Below are 13519 nucleotides of genomic sequence, written 5' to 3' on the forward strand. Positions count from 1 at the left end.
CCCTCCCTTGCGGCAGCGCCCGGGGCCCGCCGTGCCGGTGCCGCCCGGGACGCCGTGAGGGCCAGGGCCGGGAGCAGCCACGGGCCCTGGGCGGTTGCGGAGAGGCCGCCCCATTCTGTCCGCGGCTGCTCGGGCTGGTTCTCCCTTTGTTACTCACATCAGACCCGGGATGGCTTTTGCCAGTCTGAAATAACGGTTTATTGTTCTCGCATGATCACAAGCAAGCGATAATAGCGAGGTTTGCTCTCGAGCCGATGAGATGGTACCAAGCAAGACAGCGGTGTCTGATGATGCGTTTGCATTCACCAGCCAGCGATACAGGAATGAAGCTAAAGCTTTACAAACACAGGTAGTATTTGTCGTCTGTAGCGATGCTGAATTGGTTTTCTTTGTGATTGTAACAAAAATATGATTCTGACCCACTTAATGAGACAGCCCAGCAGGGAGTGTCATACTAGCTTTCCTCGTGCTGTCGCACATTATCTTGACACTGTCCTTTAGTAAGGCTAGAGATCACAAACTGGATGTATAATTATTCTTAATTATCTGTTGTGGTTCAATCCCAGTAGGCAGCTGAGCACTTGCTCACCCTCTCTCAGTTGGGATGGGGAAGAGAACTGGAAGGCGAAAAGTACGAAAAGCTATGGGTTGTGATAAAGGCAGGTTAACAGGGAAAGCAAATGCTTTCCTCTTTTTGTGCACAAACAAGGCAAAATAAGGAATTCATTCTCTACATCCTATCAGCAGGCAGGAATTCAGCCATTTCAGCACATATAACAGTGACTTAGGAAGACAAATGCTGTCACTAGTCTCCCCTTTCTCCTTCTTCCCTGCAGCTTTTACTGCTGAGCATGATGCTACAGGGTGTGGAATATCCCTTTTGTCAGTTGGGATCAACCATCCGGTTGTTTCCTCTCTAGCTTCTTGCCCACCCCCAGGCTACTCAGTGGTGAGCAGGTGAGAAGCAGAAAAGGCCTTGACCTCTGTGAGCACTGCCTAGCAAGAATGAAAACATTGATGTGCTGTTAACACTGTGTTCATCATAAATCCAAAACAGTGCCATCATGACAGAGTTGCATCGCCTGTGTATAGCGTTCTGCATAACATCAGGGTTTTTTTTACTCTTTGAACAGCTCCAGTTTAATAGAAATGTTCCTGCAGTTCCAGAGAACTTGGCTCTCAGATTCTCTCACCCCCGTCCAATTATAATAGAAAAACTGAAGGCATCCAGTGATAAGGGAAATCTCGTTGGAAGTGAGGACCTCAGCCTGAGAAGCTCTGGGATGTTCTCAGTGGTGTCTGAAGAGAGACTTAAATGGGCTGTTCAGCTGGCAAAAAGGGACATCAAACAAAGACGTCTCGAAGAACAAGTAAAACAGCAGGTATTTGGAGATGTCGTCAGCACACCATTGTGGACAGAGAAATCACAACCACGGAAGACTGAAGTATTTGCAAGTCGAGAAAATGAAAATACCCCGAAGTCTGAGACTCAGTTGACGTGTCAGCAGAGGCTTGCCCAGCCTTCCCAAGGAGAGTCTGCCAGCTCTGACACCAACGTTCATCTCTGCCTCGTTAAGGAAGGAAAGCCAGTAGCAGCTGTTTTGGACTCTCCTCCCACCCGGCACACAGGACCGGACCACAAGCCAAATTTAAATAAAAAAGAACATCAAAATATGCAAGAAGTTCAGCGTCTGCAAAAAGAATTGAGGAACTATGTCCAGAAAATTGAAGATTTTATTAAAAAAGGTATTAAAAAAGACTGAACAGTAGTTATATTATATAAATGATAGAAATGTACACTAGTTTGTTGATATTTTTCCCCTCATTTTTTGGGTTGGATTAGAATTTGTATTTATGGCTGGTCTTTTGAGAACCATCTATTTTTGTGAAAACTAAATAAAAGAATAGCTAGCCAGCTTAAGCAGTTTGTTGTTTTGTAATAACTAGCAGGTTTAACCGTTCCTAATTTTGAGTGCTTTATCTGCAGCTTTGTCATAAAACTAATCATAGACACGATTTTTTAAATAAATAATGAGCTATATTGTATTAGACTATTAAATAGTAACAGGATGTAGAGTTTATGATAACTAACTTGCATTACTGTTAAAGAAACCCCCACAAATATGTGGTTTGGTTCTGCATGGAAAAGGCTTATTACTAAATTATGTCTGTTGTCATAACTTAATTGGCATTTTCACAGGTTAAATTAAGATACAAAACTTTATATGCTATGCTTTTTAGGGAGAGATAGAGAACTTCTAGATCCTGAAAACGAGCAGCGGCTTTGCGCTAGGAGACAGCAACAAGCTGCACGGTCAGCTCGGATGCTGTATGTGCTCCAGCAGCAGGTAGGAGCCATGACTTTAAACTGGGATGCATAGGAGCTTAGTTTGTTGTGATGAATTTGTCAGAAACTAACTGAAACAAGAGGAAGTCAGTTGGGTTATCTCTGAACTTCCGTGGCATTCTAGTTTAGATCTGAATGGTGTGACTGATTTCCCTCATGGCTGGACAGAGAGGTGAGCACCACTGTTGAAAAATCTCTGATGCTACAGTGAAGATCTATTGTTCGTTTATAGACATGGAACTAATTCTGACTGACTTGCTCCTCTCTGTCTCCTTTCTTGATAAACAGGTAAAAGAAATTCAGGACGATTTAGAGAAACTGAGTCCTCATACAATCAAACATACTAAAAAGGTAAGATGTAGTTATCCTTCAGGCTGTAAGTGACTTATCAACAGAGTTTTCTGGATAATTGAGTTTGATTGTCTAGGGTGCAGCTAAGCCTTCTCCAGAAAGATTTCCTTTGTATCTTACATATTTCGTCTCATTCTCTGAGAAGTATGGCTCACTTGGCCTGATACTGCCTTTGCTGCTTCTCCTCAGGTCTTGTCTGCAGTAAATGAGAGGAAGGTGGTTGGTCTTCTGCGTCTATGTGCCTTCTAATTCCTTCTTCATTCCAGTTTCTTTTTGCAAGGAATTAACAATGTGTTCTACTCTTGATGCTTTTTTTAGACTTCTGGTTGATGACACTCAGTCTTACCAGCCTTCTTTCTGATTTTCTTCTCTGCCCAGCAGCCTTCAGGGGGATGGCTGAGATCATGCCCACAGTCTAGTCAATGTTGCCCTGTTGTTCTCTTCTGCTTTTTCAATCACTTGCATTTTCTTCTGTAACAAAACAAGGAGGATTGAGAATATTTTTGTTTGTGCAATTGTTGTGCATTAGATTCCAGCCAACTGTAAATGGCTATAGTTCTGTGTTGGCACAGGTAGTAGAAACATCATGACCTGATACACCCAGGCTGTTTTACCTGAGGCCAGCATGACATTAATAGGAGTATTCTTTTGAGGAATCTTGAGTAAATTACTTCAATGCCTGTTTTGTTTGTCTCACAAATGGATTAATATCAATTAAAATTATTCCAAGCCTGAGTTTCTGCATGACATTTCGGCAACAATTCTTCCAGTAGTATAAGTATCCGTAGAAACTATAGATATTAAAGCATTTATTTATTTTTCATTTTTCCAGTCTCGAGCAGTATCCAGGTTGGCAGCAGCACATAGAGGAGCTGTACGAACCTTGCAGGCATTTGCCAATCAGTTTACAGATCAAACAGATGAGCAGATTCCTGCCCATTACAAGGAACTGGGCAGTCTCATTCGTCAACTGTCTCTCTGCTCTGCCAAACTAGAAGGGGATTCTTCCATTTCTGAAGCTATCATAGACATTTTGCTGCAAGTTGAGGTAGGAAAAAAACATTTGTTTTTGCTAAGGCAGGAAAGAGGTAATGAAATATGAGATTGTGTTAATGAAATGGCAGAATATATTACTGGGTTTGCTTTTATTTTTAAAGGCCATATTTTCTAATGTAAAAATGTACTTCTAATGTTCCTAAGTAATGGTGGTGTAAAAGAGACATGCATACTAAACACAGAAGCTACCTACTGCTGGTCTTGTTGATGCTGTTCCTAGCTTTCTTGGCTGTCCTGGTAGAATGAGGACTGGTAGTGATAGTTGTAACAAAGCATCAGTTTCTGATTCATTAGTCATTTTCAGGACAGAGAGAATTCATTTTATACATAGGTGTGCATTAAGTGTTTTATTACTCTGGATGCATGCTTTAGTCATCAGCATCAGTGGTGAGCACCTGAGCATCTCATACGGTGTTGCAGGCAGAGTTGTCCAGACAGAAGATAAAGTTGTGGCTGCAAGAGTTACTTGGCTCTGTGCCCTTCAAATATCTTTTTTATTGATATCTGATGACTTGTACATGTCACTGGTATCACAGAAAAGTTCTGATTCATGTTGCCTGCTGCATAAATTTAAAAAAGCAATACCGGTGCCGTAAAATACTTTCCTTAAAATACTGTTAAAACTGTAAGAGCTATGTTTTTAATTTTAGTGTTATGACCTGCTTATGAGAACAGTAAGAGTGCTAACTGTCTGGGAACAGAAAAGAAGTTAATGGTTTAAGTTTGGACATAGCATTGGAAGAAGTGTCTGTGTTACAATAGTCATGTGACCATGAAGTTTTTGTTGGTCTGTAGCCCTTGAGTTCAATTCTTTTTGAGCATTCTGTAAGCAAATGGTTTGCTGGAGTCAGTTGTAAATACAAAAATGTAAGCCTTTTGAGGAAGATTGAAATAAATAATGTGAAAAAGCTTCTACATGAACAAGCTATCAGTCTGAAAAAACCTGAAAGTTATCGTCTGAAAAAACACCAACCAAACAAAACCAGACCAAAAAAGCTCCAACTGCTTAGAATGAATTTGCTTTTCATTACATCAGATTTACTGAGAGAGTAATTAAAACTCTAAATATTTGGTGCAGGATCTGAATTCACTGCTAGAAAGCAAGCAAACACCAAAAACAGTGAAGAAATGCATTTCAGCTTCTCAGGCCAAATCTCCAAGGAACACTGAGACATATCCAGACAGAAAGCACTTTCTGTCTCCAAAAGGAGAAAACAAACCTCTCACCTTAAAGAGACAGCATGAACAAGAGTCTAAAAAACCTCCATGTGCCAGGAGTCTTTTGACTGGTTTGTATTTTGAACTAAATACATTTTTAACACTCACCTTGCCATCTGCAGTGCAATTTTTTAGTATGGTATTGTTGGTCAGAAGTTGGTTAGATGTTAACAAAAACCAGGCTGTAGTTGTTTAACTGTTCATAGTGAAAAGTTATTGTGTCTTTGGCTCAGAATTCCCTTGGTTGGTACAATTTCTCTGCTTCTGGGAGCAGTGGCTGTTTTATCCTGGCCACTTCATTACTGTTAATATCTTCTGCACAACAGTCACACTTTTGTACCTAGAGACACATGAACTGATACTTAAGCTGAAGACTTGGGGGTTTTAACCACTATCTTGCCGTGCAACTGTTTGGAATTGGCTTTCTATATCATTCTTTTGCTTTGGATATGAATGGAAAGGAGCTTTATTCTTTCTCAGGGTGTTGTGAGATAAATATACCTGAAGTGTTTTGCCACCTCATGAAAGCCACTGTAAGTTCTTACATTATTATATAAACTATATTAACTAGTTTTCTTCTTTGTGGTGACTTTTTCACACCTGAGTATTCCCGACTACCCCAGGTAGCAGGAATTCCATATGCCAAATTCTGGCAGTCCAGGCAGACAGTACGTAAACATGTAATGGTTTCCATGTGTCTAAAAGAGGATGCTTTGTTACCACCATCTAGACCTCATATAGCAATTGCTCCCAAAAGACTTTTCCATGACTCGCATATAAATGTATATTTTCAAATATCTCTGTATGTGTAAATATGTATATGCACACAACCCCCAAACCTTCCTGTTCATCAAAACAATGTAAGAAAGACAATTTCTTGAATACTTGTCAGGAAATACAAGGCTAGAATATTTCATTTTGTCTTTGATTTTTTTTTTATTATAGTAGAGCTTAAAAATTCATGGTAAGGTATACCTAGCATAACAGAGGTGTCAATGTAGAAAAAAAGACAATTTTTGCCCCTTTCAACTTACAGTTAACAGTTCATATGTTTAGTATAGATAAACACTGACATGTTGCAAATATTTCAGCAGTTCAACAGGCAAACAGTTGTGCTCGTATATTACACAATAAATACCAAGAAGAAAGTGGCCGACCTACTTCAGAGAGAAGTGCCACTTTGCAAGGAAGCACAGATGTACTGGTGAGAGCTAGAGCTGTAAAAAAGGAGTCTGTCCTTGAAAGTGCTGCTTTGAAGAAGAAAGGTGTGTTATTGCCTGCAAAACCACAGGTATGGAAGTGATAAATCATTCATGCTGTCTTCTACTTGTTTTCTGGGATTTGTTGTATAATATAAGACACTGTCAAAGCTTTTCACCTCCTCACAATATTATTATTCTGAGCTAGGAGACATAGGGGGATAAACTATGTCATCTGCCTGTTATTGCTAGTGGTTATGACTATTTTAGAAAATGTTTTTCTAAAACAGTATTTACTGTTCCTTGGAAGTGCACTCTACAACTAGAAGCAACAACAGAATTGGTAAGAAAAATGCTCACTGAAACTGGTTTAATGTTTGAAATTAAGGTGTGATTTTCAATTTGAAATTAAAGCTGAAGTATCTTCCTCCTACGGTCATTCTCTATCACAAAAAATGCACTCAGCAGTAATGTTGTGCTAATGCTAGTAGGAGAATATAAGTTACTCAGGCTTACTTAATTGATAACAGGAATGATAAAACTTCACTATACAAGTTCTGGTTTCCGCTAAGTCCTTGCAACCAGAAAGAAGCTCCATAGTGGAAAGAAAACAATTCTTAAAAGACTAGGGCTGTATTTTGCTAAGAAGTGTATTTTTCTTTTATCCATTCCTCAGTATCACTTTTAACTAGGAAAATCAATTCTGACACAGTAACATAGGTATATGCTTATGTAACTTTTACTGCTTCCTATCCCTGTGGATCTGTGAGGATCATGGGCAGGAAGGTTAAGCATTTTAATAATTGATATAGAGGGGATGAGCCTAAGTGATCTTGTAACAGATGTGGGAATATTATAGTTTTGTGGCTGAATACAATGTTACCTTGGAAATGTTCTATTTGGATTCATAAATAGTTACCTATTTATAATAGATTTATAAATAGTTAACATAGAGTTTAATTCTGAAAAACCAAAAGTAAGCTTTTTCCCCATGAAGAGAAACACTGGAAGAGCTGGAACTGTTTGCAAAAATAATAGTTGCAGGATTAAGCATGTGTTCTGTTCAGGCACAGCTTTGCTTCCTTTAAAGCACTTGTAAATCCTTCACATACATCAACTGCAGCAAAGCCAGCAGGCCTGATTTCAAGATAAAGTCTGAAGCAGAATGCCAAATACTTTGAAAATTCAACAACTGGAATAAGTGTTTTTAATGTGATCGTGTTAATTTTAAGGGAATGCTGAAATCTTTAAAATCAAGACGGGCACACCCTCCAGGAAAGCCTGCCCGATTTCAAGAGCCAACTATAGCTTTCCAGCTAAAAGAGAACAAACGACCTGTTAAGGAGAGCAGAATGCCTCGCGTGCCTTCAAAGCCTGCACCTTGGTCTGTTTCACCGGAGCGGTATGTTTGCAGTCCCCTGGCGCCCACCTCTGCCCTGCTTCCCGGTGGAAATGCTTCTGGATCTGTGCTGGTGACTAGGGTAGAGTTGGCCCAGCACGGCTTGCTGTCACACAGCTCCTCTCCTTTCCCACTTGGCCCAGAGCAGCCCTATTCCCTAAAGCCTGGGAAGAGCCAGGACTTCAGTCTTTTGTCTGAGTTGCTGCCTGGGAGTCGAGAGCAAACTGTGTAAGGTGGGGCAGTGACAAAACACAGGGGGAGGAGTGGGTATTCCCAGCACTGCATTAAGAAGGTAAGTATTATCTCCCTGTTTCAGAAGGACAAGATACTTATATTTGTCCCAGACAATAATAAAGTGCAGATTTGTTTACTCTAAACTCTGTTCAACATACTGTTAGACAGGGGGTCTCCAAATTTAGGTTGGTTTGGGACTGGTGTTTGTGGCATTTGAAGCCAGAAGATACAGGTGCTGGATCTCCTAGGCAGTGTCCATGGTAAGATGAGGAGCTCATTTCTCTGGACAGTATTTGTGGATAAGCATGTAGTTCCTGTTACAGCAGAAACGTGAGTCAAGATCCCTCATTCTCAACAGAATTTTCTGTATTTTATGGTTTTAAAGTCTATTAATTTTCTCTCCGAAGTTTCTTGTAACTCTTCCAAACTAATGCTGGAAATTACATTATTTCGTTCTTCAGTTGTTAGAATGTACATTTTTTAACTCTATGCTAATGTGCTATTTTTAAAGACTAGCAAGGCTTGAAGCAAAAAATTCAAGAGGAGTGAAGGTTCTAACTGACCTTTGCAGAGGAGAAATGGAAAAAACACAGAAGTTAAGGTAATGATTTTCTTTGAAAAATCTCATAAGACGTGTCAGATCTGATACGAACTTCTCCCCACTCCCAACAGTGGGAGTAAATGTAAAAATACATTTATGTAGTTTGGTGTTTTAAATTATTGTTGGCATACCAGGTTTCAGAATGGCACTGTCTTGTACTCTTCTTTGTGCAGGTCACAAACTGTTTCTCCAGACCGGTGTGCAGACAAAGCTGAGAAGGAGAGACAGGAGTGGTCAGAGCCTCCATTTGACAGAACACAGGTGGTACAGGCAAGCTCATACCACTGGGTGAATGATGCCTTGAGAGTTGTCAAACATTTGTAAAGGGGAAGCAAACAGTTCATTTTCAACTTAATGCAAGTCACTTTTGTTTTGGTTTGGGTTTTTTTTTCTTTCTTGTATTGGGTTTATGTCTTTTTGTTTTCTGTAACAGTTGTTTTTGTGATTTGTTTTTTTAAGTAGCCGGTTGCAACAAATGCAGATATTCTGAGTGAAAAGCTATTGGATGATCTTTTGGAAGATACTGCTCAGGAACTGTGGAGCATGGATCAGCATGAGAGACTGCAGGCTGAGGCCCTACCTCTGGCTGACACTTACAGCCTGGAGTCAATGTTGCAAAGAATGGAAGAAATTGAAGTAAGATTTTCTGTCTTGCTTAGTCTCATTAGTGTCAATTTCTTATTTACTATCCATAAATTATAATAGCTGTAAGTATCTACATTCTTAAATGAAGCAAGGTCTGACTAGATCAGTGTCTGAAATCAAAGACCCGGATGGAGTTTGTGCTTCCAGAAGACACAGTGTAAGGACAGAAGGAGAATCGGTATGGTGATTATGTTGATTGTCTGGCAGAATGGAAAGTATATTAATATTAATTTGAATTTTTCCCTTTTGTGTGCTATAGAATCTCACTATTCTAGCAGCATGACCATCTTGAGGAAATATGCTCTGGCAATCCAAAATATTTCACAGGGCAACATGGAGAAGTCAGACAAATACATGGTTATCTTTGTCTTTATTCATCTTTCCATATAAATGTTCTTAAGGTTATAATTTACTTTACATGACTTGAGTTTTCTCGTATATTGCTTTCTTGAAAAGTGTTCTTCTGTCTGTTTTTTCATAGTGTCTGGTTTGAGTTCCAGTTTGACCTTCCTATCCTCTGAAATTTATTATGACTTAGAACTACACAGTTTAGTGCCATTTACTCCTGGAGATGTGTTCATCAGTTGGAAGTGTGAAGTTGCAGTGTCCTTGTACCTGAGGCACTGGAGCACACACTTGGATTCACTGTTGGTGAGGCAGGAGCAGCTTGAGGGCCCTTCAGTTGTTTGGCTAAGGGCCGTTGGTCTGAAATGGGAGGAGTTCCCTTGGGACTGTCAATTAGTTTTGTATTTGAGAATGACATTTTGAACAAGAGAAAAGTCTGTGTTTTCAATCCCCCACGTCTCTTCTATGTTGTGTTGCCGGCCAAAGTAAGGCTGCTTAACCCAAGGAGGATCCTGGCTTGCTTTGCTGTCAGTGATAATGAGCTGCCAGGTCCATGACTGGCTGACTGGCTGACTGCTATGTGTGTTCACCACAGATGTACCAGGAGGCTGTCCGCAGGAGAGTCACCCAGATTGTCTACAGTGACTCCCACTTGTGGGCCCAGCAAGACAACATGGGTAATTGTCTTTTTTAATACAACTTGGTTTCCCTGTAATCTGTATGTTTAAATTCAGGTGTTTTGAAATCAAGGTAATTGGACTATGTATGATCAAATAGCACCACTTGGACACATTTTTTACCATAGGTAAAAACCTATGGTACCTTTCAGAGGACAGTTTCTAAGATGGAGTTCTAAAATCAGTACTTTATCAGCACTCCTTTTCTTTATCTTGTGGTCTGATTGAGTAGCACAGTGAAGCTACATTGATTTTCCATTGGATCACATACACCTTTACTGAAACTGTATTGTTAAATACAAGTTGGAAAATCTCCCACTAAGACTGGTGAAGATTTACCCCAAATCTTTATAGATTCTTTTTCCATGTCTTGGATTTACCATTGAATTTGAGAGACTGTGCTATTTTTACAGTGGTATTTTCTGTCTCTCTGCTAGAAGTACCCACTGGCAGCACAAATTATTTATACTAAAGGTAGTATTTCTAAAATGCTCAGCTTTAATACACTGAGCTGTATTTATGTTTTTTTCTAATTTTGAATACTTTACTTACCTGGAGGACTTCCCCTTAAAAGAAACAAAAGTCTTTGTGAGGACTTAACCTGCAGTAGATGTAGTTTTTCTCTTTCAAAAAACCAGTTTAAAATAGTATTATCTTCCTTCTAGAAGAACTACAAATGGCGTCAACAGCTAAAAAACTTGCACCTCCTCATCCAGTTCAGATGACCAAATTAATCAGCCATGGAGAGCTGGAAACAGACATTTTATTTGAGAAACCTTTTGACAGCACGTAAGTGGAATACTTGGCCCTACACTAAACTGTGGTGAATAGGATCTATGTGACTTCATTATAGTATTTTCATTACACTAACTCTTCAAAAAGAGACTTAAAAATTTAGCTCTGTCTTGATGATTATTTTATCTTTTCAGTGATATTGATGAAAATAAAGAAGCAGAGGAGAAATTGCAGACTGGAAATGATATTCTGCAGCCCTTGCTTCTGAATTCTCTACAGAACGCATATTCTGTGTCTCTGTCTGTGCCAAGCAATGTGCTCCAGAGCATCTTGGATTATAACAGCAGATACAAGCATCATTTAAAGCTTATTTCTCATGAGGCTGTGGGCAGTTTCGATCCATGGCAGATTGCTGAGAGGTATATGAACTGTCTTTGTGGTTTGGAAGTAAAAGACTGGAATTTGAAAGCTGACTTTCTGAACCTTCTCTTTTTTTTTTGCCCTCTCTCTCTGTCAGTCTTGCAGAGCAACTGACAGAAGAAGCCCTGTGTGACGTGGCAGCAGAGCTGCAGGATGTTTGTGAGGACTATGCAGAAGCTGTATTTACATCAGAGTTTTTGCAGCCAGTGCAGTGAATTCTTTCCAACCTGTCCCATCAACATCAGCCTCAGCCTGTGAGATTTTCTGCACTGGATCTCTATCAAAGATTAATCTTAGTTTTTTTATAAAGCCATTATAATAATGTTTTCCTTTTCAGAAAGGACTTCCTTACTTTTCCTTTTATTGGCTAATCACCTTGGCACATGCTACGCTGGAGCGAGTTCTTTTGGAGATGTAGCAATCCAGTGAAGGATTCTCATAGCAGAGCACAAATACACAAACACTTGTCACTGGCTGTACTTGCAGGCTGGCTTGGGCTCTTGCCATCGGCTTCAGAACAGAGTTCCTGAGTACCTCTAGTACCTAATGCACAGCCAAAGGAGACCTTCGAATAGAAGCAAGTGATAGAGATATTTCTTTTTCTTAAAGTAGTCTAAATGTTACATTTTTATCAGCATTTAGTGAGTGATTCAACCCCACATTCCTTTCTCTTAAGAATCCCATTGAAATCAAGAACAACAAAATGAATGAGCAACTGGCGTTTCTGCAACATTAAATTAACTTGTTTCAAGTAATCAAGGTACTAGTTTGGATTATGTCTGGAGTCAGAGCAGTGACTAATAATTACTTGAGGTAACCCAAATAACATATGACTGTTTCCTTTGTCAATTTTTTTCTCCAATATTCAGTCTATAACACATTCAATTTTAATCTTCTAAGATTATTTTTATTTCCTCCAATTAGAACATATATTTTAAAAGTAATTTAGTTTCTCTTGAAGCCTTGTTTACTATTTCAATTGTCTTCAAATTTACATTAAATGTAAATGTTACTGCTGAAGTGGAACTTTGCTGATATGTGATTTCTGTAATTTAAACCAGCTGATTTCTAAAATTGTAAGTCAAAAACACTAAAGCAATAGTGTCTCTATGTATATATATGTGTGAAAGTATTTTGAAGATGTTTTATTTTTTAATAAACAGTTGTTTATTATCACTGAACACAGTTTTAATTTAAGATAACTTCCCTCTGAATCCATTTGGAATAGCACAGCATATTCTATGATTCTGTATATCCATGGTCTTTTTCTAGGATTGCATTTGTTGATGGCTTAATGACACTGTAGCACCTTTGGGAAAGCAATCCTTGTCAAATCTTTTAAACAGGACTTGTGTCCAGCAGCAGAGGCAGTGTGGCTCGAGGGCAAACTACAGCATGTACTAGCACTGTCACCCGTAGCTGGGGGAAGGTGAACCATAGTTTGCGTGCAGCTGGCTCTGGAGGTGGGAACTGCTGGGTGTTCTGGCTATTTCACTTAAGGCTCAAGCAAAACCACTTAGCTCGCCATGTTCTCAGGGGTATTTGCAGTGGCTCTTGAATGAACTGCTAAGCAATACCCCTAGCAAATCATGCAATTATACCTACCAAGTCAGTGTTGGCACAGAGCCTTTAAGTTGCTTTAGGACTTGGTTGGATTGTGTTTGCTTAGTTCTTTAATTGTAGGATTTTTGGGGCAAAACTTTTGTTCACTGTCCTTTATTTAGTGGTATTCTGACACACTACAGTAACATACAAACCCTCCTAAGATCGCTGCCAGCCTCCTCCCATCGTTTCTACAAGAAGGGCTGTGACTTAAGTCATTCCTTAAGATTAATTTCTCCTGGTTATTTGGGGTTCCGGAGAAGTTGGCTTTTCTGCTTTTAGAGACGTGCTGCTAGTGAGGCTCTTGAAGAGGGACAAACCCTGTAAGTTTCAGCAGACTCTAAGCCACTTGCCTATGGCTGACTTAAAAGGCAGCTTTGCAGTTGTTCCGCCACTGCATTGACACGGGGCTTGGCAGCACCCGGAGGAATTTTGCTGTTCAAATCCAGAGCAGCCGCTCGCAGGAGCAGCTTGGCAGGGGCAATGCGGCAACCGCAGCCGAGCCGTGCGCGCCCTAGCACCACGGGCCGGCGCAGGGACAGCGCCTCTGGGCCCCGGACAGCTGAGGGCACGGCGCGGGCCTCAGCCCCCTCCGGCTCTGCGGGCTCGCAGCTCCGAGGGGCGCCAGGACGGCGGCGGAGCCGCGACCCCTCGGCGGGAGGCGTGCCGTGAGGGCTGCGGGCGAGGCGA

At 40.3% G+C, this 13519-nt stretch overlaps 1 protein-coding gene across 6 annotated transcripts; it reads left to right on the plus strand.

Moving 5' to 3' along the window:
- Window positions 1-21: 21 nt before the first annotated feature.
- Window positions 22-12396, plus strand: KIAA0753 (KIAA0753 ortholog). 6 transcript variants are annotated; one of them, XM_058817649.1, is made up of 16 exons: window positions 22-349; window positions 1134-1746; window positions 2242-2348; window positions 2636-2698; window positions 3531-3746; window positions 4833-5043; window positions 6064-6263; window positions 7404-7573; window positions 8316-8405; window positions 8579-8675; window positions 8868-9041; window positions 9991-10072; window positions 10738-10861; window positions 11002-11226; window positions 11325-11481; window positions 11565-12396. In XM_058817649.1, exons 1-15 carry the CDS (start codon window positions 260-262, stop codon window positions 11440-11442), a joined length of 2580 nt encoding a protein of 859 aa, XP_058673632.1. In that variant the 5' UTR covers window positions 22-259; the 3' UTR covers window positions 11443-11481; window positions 11565-12396. The 6 variants fall into 6 exon arrangements, with proteins under 6 accessions (XP_058673632.1, XP_058673631.1, XP_058673634.1 ...); XM_058817648.1 differs by having other exon boundaries at window positions 11325-12396; XM_058817651.1 differs by having other exon boundaries at window positions 10741-10861; window positions 11325-12396.
- Window positions 12397-13519: the final 1123 nt, after the last annotated feature.

This window comes from Ammospiza caudacuta, chromosome 20 (assembly GCF_027887145.1).
Source record: "Ammospiza caudacuta isolate bAmmCau1 chromosome 20, bAmmCau1.pri, whole genome shotgun sequence".
In the NCBI taxonomy this organism is placed as follows: Eukaryota; Metazoa; Chordata; class Aves; order Passeriformes; family Passerellidae; genus Ammospiza; species Ammospiza caudacuta.

Coding starts and splice junctions, on each gene's coding strand:
- KIAA0753 (XM_058817648.1), top strand. CDS start 260: ATGGTACCAAGCAAGACAGCGGTGTCTGATGATGCGTTTGCATTCACC. Junction 7,574..8,315: donor TGGTCTGTTTCACCGGAGCG/GTATGTTTGCAG, acceptor CTATTTTTAAAG/ACTAGCAAGGCTTGAAGCAA. Junction 10,862..11,001: donor GAGAAACCTTTTGACAGCAC/GTAAGTGGAATA, acceptor TTATCTTTTCAG/TGATATTGATGAAAATAAAG.